At 46.1% G+C, this 23,655-nt stretch overlaps 1 protein-coding gene across 5 annotated transcripts in view; it reads left to right on the top strand.

Moving 5' to 3' along the window:
• The first annotated feature begins 2,889 nt into the window (after positions 1–2,889).
• The window catches only part of CLCC1 (chloride channel CLIC like 1), a 28,142-nt gene continuing 7,376 nt past the window's right edge, over positions 2,890–23,655 (top strand). The window contains exons 1-8 of one of the 5 annotated variants that reach the window (XM_062191871.1): positions 2,890–3,007; positions 11,590–11,703; positions 12,298–12,437; positions 13,015–13,116; positions 17,146–17,253; positions 19,449–19,670; positions 19,877–20,017; positions 21,973–22,066. In XM_062191871.1, coding sequence (XP_062047855.1) covers positions 12,309–12,437; positions 13,015–13,116; positions 17,146–17,253; positions 19,449–19,670; positions 19,877–20,017; positions 21,973–22,066 — 796 coding nt within the window. In that variant the 5' untranslated portion in view covers positions 2,890–3,007; positions 11,590–11,703; positions 12,298–12,308. Of the gene's footprint in view, positions 3,008–3,098; positions 3,283–11,589; positions 11,712–11,747; positions 11,806–12,297; positions 12,438–13,014; positions 13,117–17,145; positions 17,254–19,448; positions 19,671–19,876; positions 20,018–21,972; positions 22,067–23,655 lie in introns of those variants that run through there. The other 4 variants (XM_062191868.1, XM_062191869.1, XM_062191867.1 and 1 more) reach the window with 4 other exon arrangements.

The raw sequence follows: 23,655 nt of genomic DNA, 5'->3' as shown, positions 1-23,655 counted from the left end.
ACCCGCATCCTATATCCTTCTACCTGGGTTTGAGTCCTGCCTCCAATTCTGATCCAGCTTCCTGCTAATGTGTATCCAGGAGGCAACAGGTATGGCCCAAGTAGTTGGCGCTCTGCCACCCATATGGGAGACCCAGATGGAATTCCTGGCTTCTGACTTTGGCCTGGCCCAGCCCCAGCTGTTGTGGGCATTTGGGATATGACCCGGTGGATGAAGATCTCTGTAACTCTGCCTTTCAAATAAATAAAAATAAATACATTAAATAAAAACAATTACCATATGATCCATAAATTTCTCTTCTGATATATACCTGTGAAATGATATCTAAGGTACTTCAAAAAGTTTATGGAAAATGGAATGAAAAGTGTGTTGCAAAAAGAAAACCCTTGAGCCGGCGCCGTGGCTCACTAGGCTAATCCTCCGCCTTGCGGCGCCGGCACACCGGGTTCTAGTCCCGGTCGGGGCGCCGGTTCTGTCCCGGTTGCCCCACTTCCAGGCCAGCTCTCTGCTGTGGCCAGGGAGTGCAGTGGAGGATGGCCCAAGTGCTTGGGCCCTGCACCCCATGGGAGACCAGGAGAAGCACCTGGCTCCTGCCATCGGATAAGTGCGTTGCGCAGGCCGCAGCGCGCCTACCGCGGCGGCCATTGGAGGGTGAACCAACGGCAAAGGAAGACCTTTCTCTCTGTCTCTCTCTCACTGTCCACTCTGCCTGTCAAAAAATTTAAAAAATAAAAATAAAATAAAAAAAAAAAGAAAACCCTTGAAATCTATGCAGGTGAGGGATCTTCAAAAAGGACATGGAAATGTATATTATAGAAAAACTATGCAGAGACCTCAGAATTTTTTGCACCAAAATAATCTTTGCATTCCATTTTCTATGACCTTAAAAAAAAGCTTATCTGAAAGGAAGAATGACAGAAAGCTTTCATCTGCTGGTTCACTCCCCAAATGCCCACAACAGCCAGAGCTGGGCCAGGCCAAAGCCAGGAGCCAGGAGCTCCATCTGGGTCTCCCATAACGGTAATAGAAGCTAAGTACTTAGGTCATCTGCTGCTGCTTTCCAACCTTGTTAGCATGAAGCTGGATTGGCAGTGTAGACTAGCTGGCACTGCCAGTGGAATTGGCACTCCAGTATGGGCTACAGGCATCCCAAGCTGTGGCAACAACACCTGCCCCTCCTTTACTGTTAGAAGAACCTGCGTGTATGTTTTGGTTTTCGCCCAGTTGGCTCACACTCCCTCTCCAAGATAGGCAGCAGAATTTCTCTTCTACATGGCAGGTCACAGAAACTAATCTTCCTTCCTTTCTCTGACCCATCTTGTTTGTCAGTAGGTCACAGACCCTCATTCCCTAAGAGTAGCCCATGCTTCTGAGGAGGGAATGCTAAAAAATCTAAATAGAGAGGCCTCCTGGGTCACCCCACCCAGTGTATTAGCAATCATGAGTATGCACTGAGGCCTGTATAGCAGCAGGATCGGGGAGCTGAACACGTGCAGGTTAGCAGTGTGCCCAGAACTGGGCGAGGAAGCTCGGCTGGCCCCTTCTTCCCCCATGCCTTGCCCTATGCGTCTCTTCATTTATATCCTTTGTAATATCCTGAGTTCTGTGAACTGCTCAAGCAAATGAAACAAACCGAAAGGGGAGTTGTGGGAGCCTGTATTTATAGCAATAGGTAGAACAAACAGGGGCTTGCAAGTGACATTTAAAGTAGTGATCATTTTTGGTAACACCAAGCCCTCAACCCTATAGGCCCTGATGCTATCCAGAAATAGTTTCTGAATCACAGGACACACAGTGGGGGTCACTGTTGTAGAACTGATGGCTCACTTGCTGGTGGGCAGAAACTCCCTCGTCTTTTGAGGTCAGGGGACTCTGTTGTGCTGATGGCTGTGCTGGCTTGGTCTTCCAACACACCGTATTTTGCAGTGAAATCAGGGAAATGAACGGATACTTGTATAGACATCCAAATTTAAGTTAATTATTTCCCAACAGCCAAAAGGCACGAGCAACCCAAGTGTCCATCAAGATATGAACAGTCGAAGAAACCAGAGCATGTTGTGCAATATTATGCAGCCTTAAAAGGAGAAACCGAGGCATTACAGCCTTGGTGAACCTTGAGGGCATTATACTAAGTGCAGTGAATCAGTCAACAAAGACGAACGTTGTGTAAGTCTGCTCTTGTGAGGTACCTAGAGTAGTCAGATTCTCAGAGACAGTAGAAAGCTGGTTACCAGGGTGCGAAGATGGGCAGTGTGAGTGGTGCGTGTTTGATCGTTGCAAGATGTAGTTTTGGAGATGGATGGTGATGATGGTTGCATAACGTGACTGTATTTAATGCCACTGACTGTACCCTTAAAAATCGGTAGGTGGTAAACTTTGTCATGAATATTGTAATTTTTAAAACCGACAGTAACGTGCACACTCAAATGTACTGAATTATATATCAATTTTTAAACGCACTTTTGCTCCGATTAGCCTGCTTTTTGTGCACAAGTCTGGAAAAACTCCTTGGAGAGTTTCTTGAGACTGTAAGGCCAACCGTGAAAGATAAAAACGGAACCAAACTTTGTTTCCCACCGCTCCATGGGGTGGAAACCGCCCCAATATAGCACTCACTCTCGCGGCCATGCTCCGTTTGAAAAACGAGGCTCGAAATCGAATTGCAAACTTTACACAGTTGGGCTCATAAAGGACACTAACAGTAAGAAGCTGTGTTTCATATCCGTTTCGGTATCGCAGAAGATCGCGCTGCCAGAGACCCGGCCCACAGCTCCGCAGGTGAAAGTAAAACAAAAGCGCGGACGCCGCCCCGCCCCCTGGGCGGGGGCCAATCAGGGACGCGCGCGGGAAGGACGCACAGCCGCAGGCAGAGCGAGTCGATGAGGGGGCGCGCGAGACGGGCGGGTGCTCGCCGAGGCGCTCGGAGGCTGGTGCCGGGGACTCGCTGTCTTTTCCAGCTGGCGTGACGCGTGTCTTCCGGAAGAGTCAGGCGCGCGGCCCGAGGGACGTGAGTCCGCGCTGTCCACTGTGTCATTGCGGCGGGCGGGGCTGCGGGCCCCGCGGACGGCGCGGGCTGCCCGGAGGCCGCAGGCACCCGGCGGGGCTGGGGTCGTCCTCGCTCTGTGCAGCGCAGGCCTGTGGCCCGCGGGTGACCTGCGAGCTCTTGGTTTACGTGAGTGGGCGAGCGCCTGCCGGGTATCTCCCGGGCCGGGGGCGGTTTTCGCTCTGGCTGCTGCGCGGGTGCCGCGGCGAGACTCGGATCCGGGAGCGGCCTAGGGAAAGGCAAGTGCCAAGCGAGCCCCGAGCTTGGTTGGCTTCGGTTATCTGTGAGAGCGTGGAGGGTAAACTGAACCAGCACTGGCAGCGAGATGCTGGGATTCCGCCGTAGTGGAGTTCTACAACTCCGGATCCGGTTTGAACGTAAAAAGCTGGTCCTGACTAGTTGGTGAAAAACAGCCCAGGTTTTCTGTAGGGCGGTGACGAGCAGGGCGTGACCCCCCAGACCTGCTTCGTTGCGATCTGGGGACTCGTTGGGAAGATGCATTATGGAGGTTGAGGGCCCCGACTCCGCGGACGAATCGGGAAACCCCTTTTCTGCACCGAAGCAGGAAAGCCCCTGTTAACCTTTGCTCCATGTTCCCCTGTGTGCAAATGCGGGTCCCGCCCGTTCTCCTCCACGCTAAGACCCTGCCCCTCCGAGTGGCGCCCCCCCCCCTCCCCCGGGACCACCTAGCTTTTTGCTCTAGAGAAGCTACTTAGGCCGAGCCAGTCTGGAGTCTACCGCCGAGTCCAATGGCCGTGAGCGAGTTGCTTGTTTTCCAAATTTGTGAAAGGAAGCCGATGGGCCTTCCAGAGCAAGTGGATGGGTGCAACCGTGCTTGACACTTGGCAGTTGTTAGGAATTGAGTTGCAGATGGGTGCCTCCTCACACGCGGCGCCTTAAGTGTTAGAAAAAGAGACGCAGGAGAGAGAGGAGGCAGAGTACGAACTTACGGCCAGACCGAGTTTATTCAGAGAAAATAACTTCGCAGAGGTGGGTGACCAGCTGCCAGCGTGCACATGATGGAAAACGTGACAGAAGGCCCGGACCCCCAGGGGCCAGGCCTTTTCGTATTTTAGGAGGGCTAGGGGTTAGGAGAGGGGGAGGGGGAGGGGGAGGAGAATGAGAATTCCTGAAACTGGTCTTTCAAGTGTTCCAGCAACTGGTCTTTCAGGTGGTCTAGGCGGGTGGGGTATGAAGGCCATAGGGTATGAGACCCAACTGAGATTCAAGGGCAAGGAATGCGTTCCAATGCTTGTTTTTTGGGCAAGGAGTGAGAAGGGCTGAGGCTTAGTCTTTGTTCCATCAGTAATAAAATGTTAGCCGCTACTAGTGTATATATTCGTATTATAATTTTGACATTGTACTAAGGTGTGGGGCAGATGAAAAATGGTAAAAATAGTAGCAACTGGGGGAAAGAGACTAGTACCCACTGACAAGCAGCTGAAGGGCACAGGTAAACTACATGATTACTTTGCTAATCAGAGGGAAGTCTGGGCATCAGGTCTGTGGCGTCACCAGGAGCTTGTTAGGAATGCAGACTCTCAGACCCACCAGGTTTACGGAAGCAGGATCTTTGAAACAAGGTTAGTCAGGGGGTCCCAGTGACCCTGGGAGTGTGGAAGGAGGACTTGCCCTTCTGCCCGCCCATCCTGGCTCACCTGCTGGTGGTCGGTCATTTCTGCTGGGTACCTCTCTGGAACTGCTCGAAGTTGTGGCAGAAAGTAACATAGTCGCCAGTAGCATGGCTGGGGATGTCACAGTCAACTCAGGTGCTTCCCGGCCTCGCATGTGCCTGCCTTGTGTGTGTAATGCCCCCTAGAGTACGGTTTCCCGATCCACTATCCCAGTCTAGCCTCCCCACACAGTGACTCTCCTCTGGAGTGTTTCTCTGTCCACTTGCTGTCACATTATGATACGGGTTCTGTCAACTGGTCTTTGCTTTGGACATGTTATCTTCATTCCTGCACACTCGTTTCTCTTCATGAAGAAGTGTGCAGTCTTGTTGCTTATGAAGAACCTTTCCTGTAGCCTTGAGTTCAAACACCCCATGCTATCTGTTCAGTTTATACACACTCCCTTTGTCGCTTAATTGACTTAACCACTTAGAGTTAGGCTTCTGCCTGTCGCTCTTTCCAAGTTCATAAATGGCCAATTCACCAAAGCAGTGACTTCCTCAACTTCCCTGAAATATTTAATACCATTGTTTCCCACCTCTTCTTAGAAGTTAATCACCTTCTTGGTTTTCACACGTTGCATTTTTTGGCAGACCTTGCTTCTTACACTCTGTTCTCTTGCATTTGGTTCTTCCCAAATATTAGTTCCTTTTTTTTTAAGTTCCTTTTTTTCCCAATAAAGTGAGCAGTTATTTAATACTTCTAAGTGCGATCAGAGCTTTACTGCAACTTTAGTATTTTGGTTTGACATTTTTAAACACAAAGTTATTTAAAATTTTTGTTTATCAGTTTGTTTATTAATACATTCAAGCAGTTCCTGTGCCCATCATTATTCCTTTGATTCATCGTGGTCAAAGTTATTTAACATTAGTAGTCTTTGGGTTGTAGCCTTTTATTGTCTTTTTATGTCTGAAAAAATTGGTATTAGTTTGCTAGGGCTTCCAACACAAGGTACTACATGCTGAGTGGCTTAAACAGTCCTTGTATTTTCTTACAATTCTGGAGTCTGGAAGACTGAGCTCAAGGTGTCACAGGTTGATTTCTTCTGAGGCCTCCTCCTTGGCTTGTAGACGGTCTGTCTGCCATTTTGACACCATTCCGTGTCCAAATTTCCTCCTCTTCTAAGGACATCATTCATATTGGATTAGGGCTGACCCCAGTGATCTCATCTTGATTACCTCCTCAAGGATCATACCTCCCGATATAGCCACACTCTGAGGTACTGGGAGTTAGGACTTCAACCTATGAGTGGGGAGTGAGAGTGGGTAACACAGTGTAGCTCATAATTTTTTAGAGTTTTATTTATTTAAAAGGCACTCTGAGGGGAGGGGAAAGGGGAGGGAGAGGGAGAGGTCTTCCATCTGTTGATTTACTCTCCAGATGCCTACAACACCTGGGGCTGGGCTAATGCCAGGAGCCTGGAAGTCCATCCAGGTCTCCTATGGGAGTGGTAGAGATCCAAGTACTTGACCTGCTGCCTGCCAGGGTGTACATTAGGAGGAAGCCGAGTCAGAATCAGTAGCTAGGCCTGGAACCAGACACTCCAGTGTGGAATGCAGGCATCCCAAGTGGTGACTTATCACACACTAAACACCCGTCCAATTTGATTTAGTTGGCCTGGGATGTGGCTAGAACATTGAGAGTGCCATAAGCTCCTCAGGTGATTCCAATGTGCTAATGAGACCCATGAATGCCAATTTCATTAATTAGATTTATGCCTGTTTTAAAAAGGTTTTGCTAAATGTGAAATATATTTGCAGAAAAATGTGTGAAATATAAATGTTCACCTTAGTAAATAAAAGTCACTCTTTTGACTACCACACAGGTCAAGAAATGGAATACTGCCAGTATCCCAGAATCCCTTCAATGCTCCTTCCCTCATTCTTAAGCTCAGAAGAAAAGTTTCCATGTTGATAGTAATTGTGGTGCTCACTAGAGTAGAGACTGAAGTTAGTTGTAAGCCTTGACTTTGGCTGTTACATCTCGGTCTCATTCTGCATCACACCACATCCATCCTTAAGGTCAAAAAAAAAATTTTTTTTTTTCTTTTGCCAGGCAGAGTTAGAGAAAGAGAGAAAGGTCTTCCTTTTCCATTGGTTCACCCCCCAAATGGCCGCTATGGGCAGCGCGCTGCGGCTGGCGCGTTGATCCGAAGCCAGGAGCCAGGTACTTCCTCCTGGTCTCCCATGTGGGTGCAGGGCCCAAGGACTTGGGCCATCCTCCACTGCCTTCCCGGGCCACACCAGAGAGCTGGACTGGAAGAGGAGCAACCGGGACTAGAACCTGGGGTGCCGGCACTGCAGGCGGAGGATTAGCCAAGTGAGCCGCGGCGCTGGCCAAGGTCAAATTTTTTTTTTTTAAAAAGATTTATTCTACTTTATTTGAAAGGCAGAGCCACAGAGAGAGGGAGAGACAGAGAGAAGTCTTCCATCCACTAGATCACTCTCCAAATGGCCACAATGGCCAGGGTTGAGCCGGGCTGAAGCCAGGAGCTTCTTCCAGGTCTCCCACATGAGTGCAGATGCCCAAGCACTTAGACCATTTTCTGCTGCTTTCCCAGGTGCATAGCAGGGAGCTGGATCGGAAGTGGAGCAGAGACTTGATCTAGTGCCCATATGAAATGCCAGCACTGCAGGCAGCAGCTTAACCTGCCACACCACAGTGCCAGCCCCCAAGGGCACATTTTCGGAAGCACATACTTTGTTCTTCTGCCTCTGCTTCCCCAAACCCATGTAAGTGCCGGTTCGAGTCCCAGCTGCTCCACTTCCAATCCAACTCTCTGCTATGGCCTGAGAAAGCAGTAGAAGACCACCCAAGTGCTTAGGCCCCTGCACCCATGTGGGAGACCTGGAAGAAGCTCCTGGCTTCAGATCGGCACAGCTCTAGCCATTGCTTTCATCTGAGGAGTGACCAGTGGATGGAAGACCTCTTTCTCTCTTCGCTTCTGCCTCTCTGTAGCTCTGCTTTTGAAATAAAATATATCTTTTTAAAAAAATTGTTACTTGTACTTAAAATTCCATTTCCCATGCTATTCCTCTGTGAAATTTTTCCAGTTTGTCCCAGAGTACTTTTTCATTCTTTCAGTGTCTAAAACCTTTTGAGCCCTTGTTATGTCTTTGATCATTCGCACTTGCTGTATGACAGCATCTATTTATTGCTTGCCTTTCGTGTGCCAACCACTGGGCTGGGTATTGGGCTTGGGGAGGTAGAGAGGTCAGTGGGAAGGGGCATTCAGATTCGTGTAAGGTGTTATCTTTCCCTGGAGAAGTTCCCATTAGAGTGCAGTGGTTTCCTGCCTTGGGTGCATGTTGGAATCACCTGGGGAAGCTTTAATAATTTCATCACCTGGTTCCCAGGCCACCTAATTCTAATTCAGTTGCTCTGAGATTTGGCCAGAATATTGGGAGTATTTTAAACTCCTCAGGTGATTCTAATATGCATCCAATGCTAAGAGCCTCTGTTAATGGAACAGACAATAAATGGCTGGTTTCATTGTGTTATGCTGGAAGAATAAATAAGGTATGTGAGGAGTTCAGGAGCTATTTTTTAAAAAAGATTTTATTTATTTATTTGAGAGGTAGAGTTAGACAGAGGCAGAGAGAGAGAGGTCTTCCTTCCATTGGTTCACTCCCCAAATGGCCGCAATGGCTGGAGCTGTGCCGATCCCGATCCGAAGCCAGGAGCGTCTTCCCAGCCCAGGAGCTATTTTTAAAAGTAGCCAGGAGCTGCTTTAATTTCACAACTAGATTATAAGCCTGTGGGCTCAGGCCTTTGTCACTTTGAGGTCCTCTTACCCTGTATGTAGTTGGGTAGGCTGTCAGGGCTGATGCTGTGGCGCATCAAATTAAGCCTCTGCCTGGGATACTGGCATCCCATAGATGTTGCGGTTGATCTGTTCTGAGAGGTGCGTAGTGGGGGCAAGAGGAACAGAGTCACTACACAGACCCGGGGGAGTCGGGTGAAAGCAGGCCAGAGGTGAGCAGCCCGCAGACTCATTTATTTCAGTTGGTACAGCGACTTAAATAGCCAAGGCAGCCAATCCGGTCAAGGGGCGGATTGCCCTAACCAATCACAGCCTGTTGCCAGGCAGTATCCGAAGCCATCCAATCACAGCCTGTTGCCAGGCAGGCTCCGTTGCCAGGTGGGTTTCTAAGCCATTCCTGAGTAACTGATGCTCCCTTGCCAGCGGCCATCTTGGCATGGCCTTCTCATTCCACTGCATTTCCCCCTTTTTGTTTATTTTTGAGCAACAGGAGGCATGATTCTTGGCCATACCATTGTTGACCCCATTTCCATGTGGTCTGCGTACACGGCTGTGCCTGTCTTAGGTTGTCCCCCCGGAGATCTTACCTGTCGTTGACTAACCAGCACTCAACGAGACACCACAGAAGTGCTTGCTCAGAGAGGGGTAGGAATGAGGAACAATGGTAATCAGGAATGGCATGACCGCACACAGGCTGAGTGGCTGACCAGAGCTAGTGAGGTATAAAACACTAACAGATGTGGCTATGGGCAGTTTCTCAGGGTAGGATGATAGGGCAGGTGCGTCTGCTAACAAGGCGGACTTTCAGTCTTGTTCAGCTAGCTGGTTCTGGTTGGCTGTCAGTTGCAGGCTTGATGTTTCTGGCTGGTACCCACATGGGCTGTCCCGCATTCTCTGGGAAGACATAAGCATATCCTTGACCCTTGTTTAGCAGTGTGATCCCTTCCATTCTCCTGTCAGGGGGTCTTTCCACCTAACCATAGAGGCTGGGGTCTGGGATGGAAAGGATCCCCAGTGTTTATAAGCTGGGCTGATCCCTTGGAAATCAAAAGTAAGAAAATTGATAGTGAAAAGGACCTCAGTCAAAGCAAGCTGTGGGTCTGGGGGCATATGATTGTTTTGATGTCTTTGTAAGAGATCTTTAATTGTCCTATGAGTTCTTTCAATGATTGCCTGTCCCTGTGGTTTGTATGGGATACCTGTGGCAGACTATGTTCCAGGATTTCAGGAAGGAATTAAATTCCTGTGATGTACACACTGGCCCGTTATCAGTCTTTATGATCCAGGGGACACCAAGGACCAGCATGGCTGACTTAATCGCCTTTATCACATTACTAGCCTTTTCTCCGGATTGGGCTGATGTCAAGATGGCTGCTGGCAAGCGAGCATCAGTTACTCAGGAATGGCTTTCTCATTCCACCACACATAAGGGCACTGGTTCAAGTCCCAGCTACTTCACTTCCAATCCAGCTGTCTGCTGATGCACCTGGGAAAGCAGTAGAAGGGGGCCCAAGTGATTGGGCCCCTGCACCCACATAGGAGAACTGGATTAAGTTCAAGGCTCCTGGATTTGACTTGGCCCAGTCCTGGCCATTGTGGCCATTTGGGGACTCAACCAGTGGATGAAGATCTTTCTATCCCCCTCACTCTGTAACTCTTTCAAATATTTTTTTTAAAACAGAAATGTTTATATCTGTACTGTCCCAGTTCAGTCGTCACTAGCCACATGTGGCTCCTGGCAGCCATGCTAGACAGTATTGAAGAGAGAAGATAGTGTTTAAATTATTCACTACACAACACACAGGCTCAGATGGGTTAGGTTATTTTTTTCCTCATTTTAATATTTTATATTTTTATTCAAGAGGTGGAGAGACAGAGCTCTTACCTGCTGATTGACTCCCTGAATCACCACAGTGGCCAGGACCAGGCTGGACTGGGCTGGGCCAAAGCTGGCAGTTAGGAACTCAGGCTAGGTATCTCACGTGGTTGGTAGGAACTGAACCACTTGATGTATCCCCTGCTGCCTTCTAGGGCATTAGCAGGAAGCTAGAATCAGGAACTAGAACCAGGAATGGAACCCAAGTACCCAGGCGTCTTAGGTGCTAGGCCAAATGTCTGCCCCTTATTTGAATCTTAATTTCATACCTTTCTTACTAATCATTTGTTTTTAAAAAAAGAGGGAGGGAGTGGTTAAATACCTGTGTTTCTTTTTTTTTTTAAGCAGTCATACAATTCACCCAGTGTGCAATTCAGTGGTTTTTTTAACTTATTGACATACTCCAGTTTTCATTACCTCAAAAAGAAACCCTATACTCTTTATCTGTAATCCCTCTATACCTTCTTACCACCAGCCTTAAGGTACTCAGTGGTCTACTTTCTGTCTGTGCCTGTTTTGGACCTTTCATATAAACAGAACCATATGTGGGCTTTCATGACTGGTTTCTTCCACATGGCGTGTTTTCAAGGTTCATCTTTGTTGTAGCACAGCATCACTACTTCATTCCTTTTATGGTGAATCTGTTGTGTGGTTTTCACGCATTCTGTTTATTCATCAGTTGTTGGAGACTTGTGTTATTTACACCTTTTGGCTATTTTGAAAAATGTGGCTATAAACATTCATGTACAAGTTTTTGTGTGAATATATATTTTCATTTTTTTCTCAGTTGTATACCTAGGAATTGTGGGACAATGTGGAAAACACCTATTTTCCTACTAAAAATTTTTTTTTGTGATATACATATATGTTTAATTTCATTTTATTTGAAAGGCAGAGAAACAGAGATCTTCCATCTACTGGTTCGCTCCCTATATGGCCACAGCGGCTGGATTCTGGGCAAGCCAAAGCCATGAGCTTGTTACTCAATCTAGATCTCTCTTGTGGGAGGTGGTGATCCAAGTATCTGAGCCATCACCTGCTGTTTCCCAGGGTGCCCATTAGCAGGAAGCTGGGTTGGAAGTAAAGAAGCCTAGACTTGAACCAGGCACTCCAATATGGCCTCCAAGTGGCTACATAACTGCTGCATAAAATGCCCCATGTTTTTATTTTTATATGTGAATACCATTTTGCTACTTTTAAAACCTTATTTTGAAAACATTTCTTTATTTGAAAGGCACGGTGACAAAGCGATACCTTCCATCTGTTTACTCCCTGAATAGCCACAACAGCCAGGGCTGGACCAAGTTGAAGCCAGGAATTCCATCCGGGTCTTCCACATGGGTGGCAGGTATACACGTATGTGGACCATCACCTGCTGCCTCCTAGGCATGTTAGCAGGAAGCTGGATTGAAAGTGGAGGGCCTGGGACTTGAACTGGCATGCTGATAGGGTATGTGAGTGTCCCAAGCAGTGCCTAACCCACTGCACCACAACTGCCCCTAATTGTTTTGTTTTTTACGGTGGGAGGGTGGGGCTGGAAGGAGAGGGAGAGAAAGAGCTGCCATCCACTGGTCCATTCCCTGAATGCCTGCAGTAGCTGGGGCTGGCTCAGGCAGAAGCCGTGAGCCTGGATCTCAATCTGGGTTTCCCACGTGGGTGGCAGGGAAAGTTCTTGAGTTGTCACCTGCTGCCACCCAGGGTGGGCATTAGTAGGAAGGTGGGATAGGGAGCACAGCTGGGACTTGAACCCGGACAGTCCAGATGGAATGTGGCTGTTCCAAGTGGCATCTTAACCACTGTGCCAAATGCCTACTCCCATTTTGCTGTTTTTGTTTTTATGAACTTTCCATAGTTGCTATTCAGAAAGAGTTAACACTAGAAGGAAGTACCATTTTATAAAATAATTTATTAAAAAGTATTTTTCATGTCAAAATTATTTTAGCCTTATACAGGATGCTGTGTTCCTTACTCCTTTGTGAATGTCTCTTGCTGGTAACTGGTTATGCTCATGATGATGAGTGGATTGACCCCACAGACATGCTCAACTATGATGCTGCTTCAGGAACAATGAGAAAATCTCAGGTAACAGAAGGATGAATGTGTGTGAGCCCTATCAGTGCTGTGATAGAAATAGTCTGCTTTTGTTATTTTACACAGCCGTGAGAGTCCTGTATCAATGATTAGCAGTCATATAGAATATCTTCCTCGCACTCTTAAAAAAAGATTTATTTATTTATGAGGCAGAGTGACAGAGAAATCTGCCATCTGGTGGTTCACTCCCCAAATGCCCATAATGGCTGGGGCTGGACCAGGCTGAAGGCAGGAGCCAGGAACTCCATCCAGGTTTCCCGCGAGGGTGGCAGGACCCAAGTGTATTGGCTGTCTTCCACTGCCTTCCCAGGCTTGTTAGCATCTTCCTGACCCTTGTAATCTAAGATTATTTAAAACTCAGTCTGAATTTGAATATATAGTCTATCAAGCAGCAAACTAATTTGATTTTAGTTCTTACAATGTATATTGTAGTTCTTATTATATACATTTGTGACTTTTACTTTTTTGGTGGTGTTGAGCAGTGGTATGATGAAGTCAAAAAATTACTAACTGAAGGTTATTTTATAGTTGAACTATAAAGAAATAAAATCTTTCTGCTTTGTTTTAGGTGAAATATGGTATATCACAGAAAAAGGATGCTGGTCCTGACTCATCGGATGCTGATGAAATGGCAGAATGTTACCGCAGACTTGATTCTTTAACTCATAAGGTTAGATTTTCTTTTCTATTCATAAATTTTATATTATTTATGTTCAATTTCTATCGTCTTAATATTTTTCTAGTGTTTCTGTGTATAATATATTTACATATTTAAAAATTTTTGCTAACTCCAGCCTTGGATTTTCTAATTGTACTTTGTATTTTATATAATAACATTTCTCTCATTATGTCGTAATTAATTTTTTTATTAAATTTATTGACTGAATCAATTTATATGACCACTGTAATTAAAATTAATCAATAACATTAGTAAATTTCATTTTCCACAGGAATAACCCAGGCTTTTTTTTTTTTTTTTTTTTTGACAGGCAGAGAGGATAGTGAGAGAGAGACAGAGAGAAAGGTCTTCCTTTTTGCCGTTGGTTCACCCTCCCATGGCCGCTGCGGCCGGCGCATCTCGCTGATCCGAAGCCAGGAGCCAGGTGCTTCTCCTGGTCTCCCATGCGGGTGCAGGGCCCAAGCACTTGGGCCATCCTCCACTGCCTTCCCGGGCCATAGCAGAGAGCTGGCCTGGAAGAGGGGCAACCGGGATAGAATCCGGTGCCCCAACCGGGACTAGAACCCGGTGCGCCGGCGCCGCAAGGCAGAGGATTAGCCTGTTAAGCCATGGCGCCGGCCCGTAATTATTTTTTTAAAAAGATTTAAGAGGTAGAGAGAAAGGTCTTCCATCTGCTGGTTCACTTCCCAAATGGCTGCAATGGTTAGAGCTGAACCAATCTGAAGCCAGGAGCCAGGAGCTTCTTCTGGGTCTCCCTTGTGGGTTCAGGGGCCCGAGGACTTGGACCATCTTCTGCTTTCCCAGGCCACAGCAGAGAGCTGGATCGGAAGTGGAGCAGCCGGGATGGTGGATTTTTTTTTTTTTTTTTTTTTGACAGGCAGAGTGGACAGTGAGAGAGACAGAGAAAGGTCTTCCTTTTCCGTTGGTTCACCCCCCCAAGTGGCCGCTACAGCTGGCGTATTGTGGCCGGCATGTTGTGGCCAGCGCGCTGCACCGATCCGAAGCCAGGAGCCACGTGCTTCCTCCTGGTCTCCCATGCGGGTGCAGGGCCCAAGGATGTGGGCTATCCTCCACTGCCTTCCCGGGCCACAGCAGAGAGCTGGACTGGAAGAGGAGCAACCGAGACAGAATCTGGCACCCCAACCGGGACTAGAACCCAGGGTGCCAGCGCCGTAGGCGGAGGATTAGCCTAGTGAGCCATGGTGCTGGCGGGATGGTGGATTTTGTACAAAAGGAAATAAATGAAGATTGTTAAGGGGTTTGAGCATATCTGTTATTTGCTGTGGGAGCTGCTCTCTATTAGTTGTGAGGGCAGAGTGGACTCAGCAGTGTGGAGGGTGCTGGAGTGGGTGGGGAGGAAGTGGTAGTGAGATCATTAGGGCTTACAGTGGTCCAGATAGGCGGAAATGAGGCACTGGCAGAATTGAAGAGGAGAGGCAAAGTTAAACTTCTGGAGGGTAGAATAGGCAAATGCTGATGGCTCAGGGAAGGGCGCTCAGGGATAGGTCGGAGCTGGAGAGAATGAGTGAAGTTTCCAGCTTGAGAGGCTGGGAATGGTTTATTGAGATTCAGATTCATCCCAATCAATACCTGTAAGCACCTGTTTGTGATTCTCACCAAATCGGAATGTTGTCTCAGTCCTAGCAAAGGCATACTTGGGTAAAATTTTCTTGATTTAACCATGTTTTTTGGTGAGCTAGTTCAGTTGCACAGTAAGAAATGCAGAAATAGTTTTTTTTACATATTTTTTTTATTCTGCTTATGACTTTGGTTCAACTTTGTAAAAACATGATTGGTAAGATGGAATCTTGAGTGTTTTTTTTTAAAGATTTATTTATTTGAAAGAGTTACACAGAGAGAGAAGGAGAGGCAGAGAGAGAGAGAGAGAGAGGTCTTCCATCCGATGGTTCATTTCCCAAGGTGGCCGCAATGGCTGGAGCTACGCCAATCTGGAGCCAGGAGCTTCCTCTGGGTATCCCACATGGGTGCAGGGGCCAAAGGACTTGGGCCATCTTCTACTGCTTTCCCAGGCCATAGCAGAAAGCTGGATCGGAATTGGAGCAGCTGGTTCTCGAACTGGTGCCCATATGATGGGATGCTGGCGCTGTTTTTTTTTTTTTTTTTTTTTTTTTTTGGACAGGCAGAGCGGATAGTGAGAGAGAGACAGAGAGAAAGGTCTTACTCTTTGCTGCTGGTTCACCCTCCAATGGCCGCTGCAGCCGGCGCATCTCACTGATCCGAAGCCAGGAGCCAGGCACTTCTCCCGGTCTCTCATGCGCGTGCAGGGCCCAAGCACTTGGGTCATCCTCCACTGCCTTCCCGGGCCATAGCAGAGAGCTGGCCTGGAAGAGGGGCAACCAGGATAGAATCTGGCGCCCAACCGGGACTAGAACCTGGTGTGCCGGCGCCGCAAGGCGGAGGATTAGCCTAGTGAGCCGCGGCGCCAGCCCCTTTAAGATGTATTTGAAAGAGAGTGACAGAGGGGAAGAGATCTTCCATTCTTCCATCCACTGGTTTACTCTCCCAGTACCTGCAATAGCTAAAGCTAGGCAGGCTGAAGCCAAGAAACAGAAACTGCATCTGGGTCTCCCATATTTGTGGCAGCAGGAACCCAATTACTTGCACCATCATCCGCTGCCTCTCAGGCACATTAGCAGGAAGCTGGATTAGAAGTAGAGGTGCCAGGACTTGAACCGGGCACTCTGATACAGGATGAAGGTATCTGAAGTTGTGGCTTAACCAGCTGCACCACAATGCTGGCCCCAAGTTCTTGTTTTATAAAAAAAGTTCTTTAAGATTTAAACACTCCAGCAATGAACCTTACCTGAAAGCAGATGAAGCTACCATGTAACTTCTTGAGTGTCCTCCTGTCTTTAAGTCTGTGTGCTGCTCAGTGATTGTCATGTGTATCAGCTGAAGCTCATTTCAGGTGGTCAACTCAACTCATAATCCACACTTTGTAATTATTAACCTTTTTTTTTAACTAAGTTATTTTATTGCTTGTGTAATATCCACTTCCCTCAGTAATTTGAGCACTGTGCTGGTGGTAGGGTTAACTTCAAAGGAACTCCAAATGAAGAGTTATGGTCTAAAGGGTTACCATGTGTAGCCATGGTTCCTGCCTTCCCAGCATCCCATTTAGTAGAGGATGATCCATCACTGATGAAAAAGATTAGGAAAAGTTCAAAAGTAATATCCGTGTTCAAGAAAAAATTTTTTAAAAGATTTATTTATTTGAAAGGCAGAGTTACAGAAAGAGGGAGAGAGAGAGCTCTTCCATCTGCTGATACACTCCTTAAATGGCCACAGTGACTAGGGCTGGGCAGGACTGAAACCAGAGGCCCTGAGCTGCTTCTGGGTCTCCTGTGTGGGTGAAAGGAGCACAGGTACTTGGGGGCCGTCTTCTGTGCTTTTCCCAGGCTGTTAGCAGGGAGCTGGATTGGAAGTGGGGCAGTCAGGACTTGGACTGGTGCCCATATAGGATGCTGGCATCAAAGGCAGCAGCTTCACCCTCCGTGTCACAATGCCAGCCCCAAAGAAGTTCTTGATTGTGTTCATTTCCTCGTCTGGCTTAATCCTGTTTCTGTTTTTCTCTGTCCATCCCTCCACCTGTGTGTGTGTGTTTTTTTATTTGTTTATATTTCTCCCTCCTTCCTCCTTTTTTTCTCATTAAATTACTGCTTTGGATTGGAAAGAAGCAGGTTGGTCCAGTTGCTCTACTTGTGGATCTCTGCCTTCTTGCTTCATGATCTTAAGCTTCAACTTTGCGAAAGGTCAGTGGAGAAGCTGCCAGGTCTGGGCTGGATTGAGCATTTTTTCCTCATTTGTCGCCTGCTTGCCTTTTGCAAGAAGAACCTACAGGAAGCCAGCAAACTCTCCGCTGTAACAGACGAGAAGTGCAAGCTCAATGCAAAGCACTAGTTCCTTACCTTCATTTTTAAAGCCCCTGCTAGGCTAGAAATTTGATACTTGCATTAAAGTTTGGTGCTAACTAATGTTGAATTTATTGTGTGATTACAGATTGATGAATGTGAAAAGAAAAAGAAGGAAGACTATGAAAGTCAAAGCAATCCTGTTTTTAGGAGATACTTAAATAAGATTTTAATTGAAGCTGGAAAACTTGGACTTGTGAGTATTTGGTGGTGTGATAGTAATTAGCAGAGTGAATATTTTCAGTATTTCTCAATTTCAAATAAAAAAAAAGTAATACAGCATCATTATGCATTAGCAGACTTCCTGACTCACATTTTTACCAAGTTATTTATGGAGGATTAAGGTCCTTGCCTGCTTAACACTAGTTTGGTGGAAGGCAAGCTGTGCAGATGGCTCTTTTTTTTTTTTACCCAGCTGTGTACACTGCTCAACCACTTAATTGAGATGAGGGGATGGGGTGATAATTCTGTCCTGACCCTACTTCTTATCTCTCATTTCCATACATTCTGTCTATAATGTAAGATCATTATACAGAGGGAAAAGAAGAATGTGTGTACAAGTAGCATTTTCTCCTGGCTGTTTACCAATCACGTACTGCTTTGTAGAATTATGTGTTATGCACATACTGTTCATTATGTTAAAATTTCTGTTTTTAGAGTGACCTTTCACTTTGGAGAGTCATCATAATATCAAGAAAACTTGTTTGGTGACATAACTTTTGAAGCTCACTTGAAAGCATATAGATTTTTTTGTTTTATGGCGTATGCCACCAGAATTGGTCTAGAGAGTCAGAAGCTAGATAATTTTGTCTTGGTCTGGCCGTTAGCTGCAGCCACCAGAGGCAATCACAGTGGATCCCTGAGGATGAGGGTAGGCTGGCTGAACTTGCTGGGGTGAATAATTTACTAATCCTGTCTTGGAAACATAAAGGCAGATGACCTCACCCATACACCTCTAAGGTGAGTGTCACAGATGTGCATAGGCTGGAACCAAACCTAGCTGAGGGAAAAGATGGAGCAAAACATACTTAGGATAGAGATGTTTGGGAATACTTAGTTCTTGATTTTTAAAAAATGCTAATATTAATCAGTGATAGCTTTTAATGCTTTCTAATGTAATATTGCATGGCTTTAAAATTTTATGGTTTTTTTCTTAAGATTTATTCATTTATTTGAAAGGCAGAATTACAGAGGCAGAGAGAGAGAGGTCTTCCATCCACTGGTTCACTCCCCAGTTGGCTGCAACATCCGAAGTTGGACCAATTCAAAGCCAGGAGCCGGGAGCTTCCTTTGGGTCTCCCACGTGGGTGCAGGTGCCCAAACACTTGGGCCATCTTCTACTGCTTTCCCAGGCCATAGCAGAGAGCTGGATCAGAAGTGGAGCAGTTGGGACTCAAACAGATGCCCATATAGGATGCCAGCGTTGCAAATGATGGCTTTACCTGCTGTGCCACAGTGCTGGCCCCAGATTTTGTGTTTTTCAATCTGAATATGCTCTTGGGCAGCCCACCGTTAGCGACTTTGCACATGTCCAAGAGTCACCACAAAAACAAGCTGAGGGGCTGGCACTGTGGTGTAGTAGGTGAGGCCACCGATGCAGTGCCAGCATCCCATATGGGCGCCATAGTTCGAGTCCCGGCTGCTCCACTTCCGATCCAGCTCTGCTATGGCCTGAGAAAAGCAGTGGAAGATGGCCCATGTCCTTGGGCCCCTGCACCACGTGGGAAACAGGCAGCAAAACATAGCCTCTTCCTTCCATCTCTGAGTGCAACCACAGATCTCTTCTGTGCTCTATTCAATGCTGTGTTTTTCACAGGTTTTTGGTAGGGGAATGATTTTGTTGTTTAAAAACGGCTCCCAAATGTAGCAGTGAAGTGCTGTTTGATGCCCCTGAGTGCAAGGAGACTGGTCATGCCTCACAGAGAAAGCAAGCTTCATTCAGGCATCAGTTACAGGCTTTGCTGTGTGTTCAGTGTTGATGAATCAGCAATATATATTACATAAGCATTTTTAAACAAACACAAGGTTATATATTGATTGGTTTATGAGAACGTTGTGAACTGAGGTTTGTAGGACCCTAACCCTACATTTCCTATGGGAGTAATGGTTCAGTATTTTGCAGTACTTAGTGTTGAGGTAACTTTATAGAATTTTGCTACTGTAACAAGAATCAACTGTGTTTTAGTAAAATGTATGTACTTTACATAGAGTTCTATCATTCTTAAATGTTTTTCACAGGTATTCTCTTTGGCCTGCAGGACACACAGGAGGATATTACGCATATGAAATATTGTAAATTATTTATAGTCACAAATTGGCTTTTGTCCACCAAGTAGTAGAATAATAAAATTCTCTTTTCTATTATGTGTTTTTTTGGTAATTGTAATTCAGCCTGATGAAAACAAAGGAGACATGCATTATGATGCCCAGATTATCCTTAAAAGACAAACCTTGTTAGAAATACAGAAGTTTCTCAGTGGAGAGGACTGGAAACCAGGAGCCTTGGATGATGCCCTAAGTGATATTTTAATTAAATTTAAGCTTCACGATTTTGAAGCATGGAAGTGGCGATTTGAAGATTTCTTTGGAGTGGACCCATACAATGTGTTAATGGTAAGGTGGGCTGAGTGACATGGTTTGTCACATACCTTCAGAACCCTACCCTAATTACATTAACTACAGGAAGTCACTAGTACTGCATTCATGAGCGAGCGGTGGAGTGGTGCCAGTGATTCTGTGTATTTTTATTTCTTTGCCAGCAGCATTTTTTGGTGGGGAGGACAGCTTGGCCGTGACCCTGGTTTCTGCTTGTTTTCAAGGTGCTTCTGTGCCTGCTTTGCGTCGTGATGTTGGTAGCTACCGAGCTGTGGACGTACGTCCGCTGGTACACACAGTTGAGACGTCTTCTGTTCATCAGTTTTCTCTTCAGCTTGGGATGGAATTGGATGTATTTATATAAGGTATGATATAATTAGAGGGCTTTTACCTTAAAGGTGTTTCATTTGTAATTTAAAAGATGCTATAGTCTAATCAGAGCAATCTTGCCCAGATGTGAGTTGGAGGTGGTAATTAGGGGTGGTCCACCTGGGGAAGAGTTCAGTTGGCAGTTCACAGCTGTGTATGGCTTTTTTTTTTTTTCTTTTTTTAAGTCCTTGACCAGTTAGTGGGGGGAAAAGTGCAGTCCTGATTTTTGTGTGTGTGTGTTTTTTTTTTTGGACAGGCAGAGTGGACAATGAGAGAGAGAAAGAGACAGAGAGAAAGGTCTTCCTTTTGCCGTTGATTCACCCTCCAATGGCCGCCACAGCTGGCATGCTGCGGCCAGCGCACTGCGCTGATCCGATGGCAGGAGCCAGGTGCTTCTCCTGGTCTCCCATGGGGTGCAGGGCCCAAGCACTTGGGCCATTCTCCACTGCACTCCCGGGCCATAGCAGAGAGCTGGCCTGGAAGAGGGGCAACCGGGACAGAATCCGGAGCCCTGACCGAGACTAGAACCCTGGGGTGCCGGCGCTACAAGGCGGAGGATTAGCCTAGTGAGCCACGGCGCCAGCCGCAGTCCTGATTTTTAAAACCCTGTTACTGTTGGGTAGCGTCTGGACAAGCTGGAAAGAGCTAGGCAGCCCTTCCAAAACATTCCCTTATATGTAATTTGGGGTATGTCCTTTTCTTCTTTGCTAAAAGTGATTCCAAAATATCATTTTTTAAAAATTAAATTATTTTCTGAATATAAAAGTGTGCATGGTGGAAAATTAAGAAGACAAATATACATAGAAATTTTAATTAATCACCTATGGATAATTACTGTTGCTATTTTGAGGTATTTCTTTCCAATCTTTTTCATAAATTTTAATTCTTTGAAAATTGGGATCATACTATATATAGGAAATTGGAAGTGTTACTACTATTTCTGTCGAAATAACAAAATCAATGGAGGAAAATATTAGACTTCCTGGCAGAGTGACTTTAGTAGCAAAGTATTTTCTTTCTTTATTTTTTTTAAAGATTTTATTTATATATTTGAGAGGTAGAGTTAGACAGAGGGTGAGAGAGAGAGAGAGAGAGGTCTTCCATCTGATGGTTCACTCCCCAATTGGCCGCAACGGCTGGAGCTGTGCCGATCCGAAGCCAGGAGCTTCTTCCGGGTCTCCCACGCAGGTGCAGGGACCCAAGCACTTGGGCCATCTTCTACTGCTTTCTCAGGCCATAGCAGAGAGCTGGATCGGAAGAGGAGCAGCCAGGACTAGAATCGGCGCCTATATGGGATGCTGGTGCCACAGGCGGAGGATTAACCTACTGTGCCACGGCGCCGGCCCCAGTAGCAAAGTATTTTCAAGAAATTCATTGAAATGAATCCTTGTGTTATTTCCTTAACCTTTTCTCTGAGTTCTGTAGCATCTTGGACTAATTCTTTATAAATCAGACACATAGGTTCTGTGTGTAGGAAGTTTGGCTGAATGTTAGTACCTCAGTGCCCTCCCCTGGAACTTGATTCGATCTATCAGAGATACAGTATCTTCATATTGGTCCTTATGCTGAAACCATCTGGAGCAAAACACTGTGTAAGCATGAACTAAAAGGAAATGAGAAGTAGTAGTTGTATATATTTTTAGGCATAGTATGAACTATGTTTGAACTAATTTTTTAAAACAATCCTTTTAGTAAAGAAGGTTTTCTTCTCCTCAATATTAATTACTATGCGGCAATTGTAGTTGGTCCTTTATCCTGTTTGCATTAAGTCTTTGCTTTCCCGTGATTTGAAAGTAGCTACTCTCTAAAAATAATCTGTTTTCTCTGTACGAGACATTGCCAAGCAGTCTGGTGTCTGGGAGCGGTAGACGCTGAGCTTGGGCTCTGTGTCTGTGCGGGCATGAGCTTCCCTGGCACCAGCCTCTCACAATTCTCCCTCCGTGTCGGGCAGCTTGCTTTTGCGCAGCATCAGGCCGAAGTTGCCAAGCTGGAGCCATTTAACAATGTATGTGCTGAGAAGATGGATTGGACAGGAAGTCTCTGGGGTAAGCTGTTCACCTGGCCTTCTTTTGAGTAGAAGTTCTGTGACTGACAGAATATGGTAGTAACTTTAAGAAAATGGAAAGATGCCAGAGGAGTGCTCTGTGACCAAGTCCTCATCAGAAGTATGTGCAAGTAGAGTTTTAGCTTTAAACCAGTGACCTTTGTGTTCACGTGAAGTCACAAGGAAGGAACAGAAATGGCGTATATGTTGGCTGTGACACTGGCTGTCTGCCCCCATTAGACTTCAGTGGAGATCCATGCTCAGTTTTGTTCACCAGGTCCTGGCATGATGTCTACGTCCTCTGTAGAAGATTACTAAGGAAGTGGATGAATGTATGCATGAATGAAGATCCTTCGGAGATTTTCTCTCGTCACATTGGCTAATGAAATCTTACCTGTAGCTTTACTTTTTTAACTGAAGGAAAAATTATTTTTTATTCTTAAAGATTTTATAAGCATTGTCACTAATGACCACCTGTCTATCCAGCATTGGGAATGGTTTAATGGTCAAAGGTACTTTATAAATGCAAGTCCTCAATGACTGACGCAGAATAAAATCTCAGTGGAGTTTATAAACAGGTGCCAAAATTACCATTTCTTAGGTTGTGGGAACTAAGCCATTCAGTTTTGCTTCTTGGCTTCACAGGGCAATGAAATACCTCCTCTAGCTCAGGCTAGTTTCCAAATGGACATAATTTAGAAAAACGTGCGGAATGGATTCTCTAGTTTTTTGAAGATTTATTTATTTATTTGAAAGAGTTATACAGAGAGAGAGGTCTTCCATCTGCTGGTTTACTTCCCAGTTGACTACAATGGCTGGAGCTGCACTGATCCTGAAGCCAGGAACTTCTTCCTGATCTCCCATGCAGGTGCAGGGGCCCAAGGGCTTGGGCCATCTTCTACTGCTTTCCCATGCCATCTTGGAGAGCTGGATTGGAAGAGGAGCAGCCAGGACTTGAACCGGGGCCCATATCGGATGCCAGCATTGCAAGTTGTGGCTTTACCCACTACGCCACAGTACTGGCCCCTGATACTCTATTTTTTATAAAATCAGTAAAGAACTGATTTTTGTAATTGAAATTTTATTGAGATAATGGTGGATCTCAGGCAGTTCTAAGAAACAAGATGGAGGGCCAGCGCCGTGGCTCACTTGGTTAATCCTCCGCCTGTGGCACTGGCATCCCATATGGGCGCTGGGTTCTAGTCCTGGTTGTTCCTCTTCCAGTCTAGCTCTCTGCTGTGGCTCAGGAGGGCAGTGGAGGATGGCCCAAGTGCTTGGGCCCTGCCTCCGCATGGGAGACCAGGAGGAAGCACCTGGCTCCTGGCTTCGAATTGGCGCAGCACCGGCCGTAGTGGCCATTTGGGGAGTGAACCAACGGAAGGAAGACCTTTCTGTCTGTCCGTCTCTATCTATAACTGTACCTGTCAAATAAATTTAAAAAAAAAAAGGAGATGGCTTGTGTACCTATTTTTCCCACAGTGGTAACAGCTCACACAACTGTTAGTAGTACAGTGTCAGGACACTGACTTTGATACCATCCATTAATCTTACTCAGAATTCCCCAGTTTAACTTGTAGTCATTTGTGCGTG

This window comes from Lepus europaeus, chromosome 5 (genome assembly GCF_033115175.1).
Source record: "Lepus europaeus isolate LE1 chromosome 5, mLepTim1.pri, whole genome shotgun sequence".
Classification (NCBI taxonomy): domain Eukaryota; kingdom Metazoa; phylum Chordata; class Mammalia; order Lagomorpha; family Leporidae; genus Lepus; species Lepus europaeus.
This window is presented reverse-complemented; position numbering and strand designations above follow the sequence as displayed.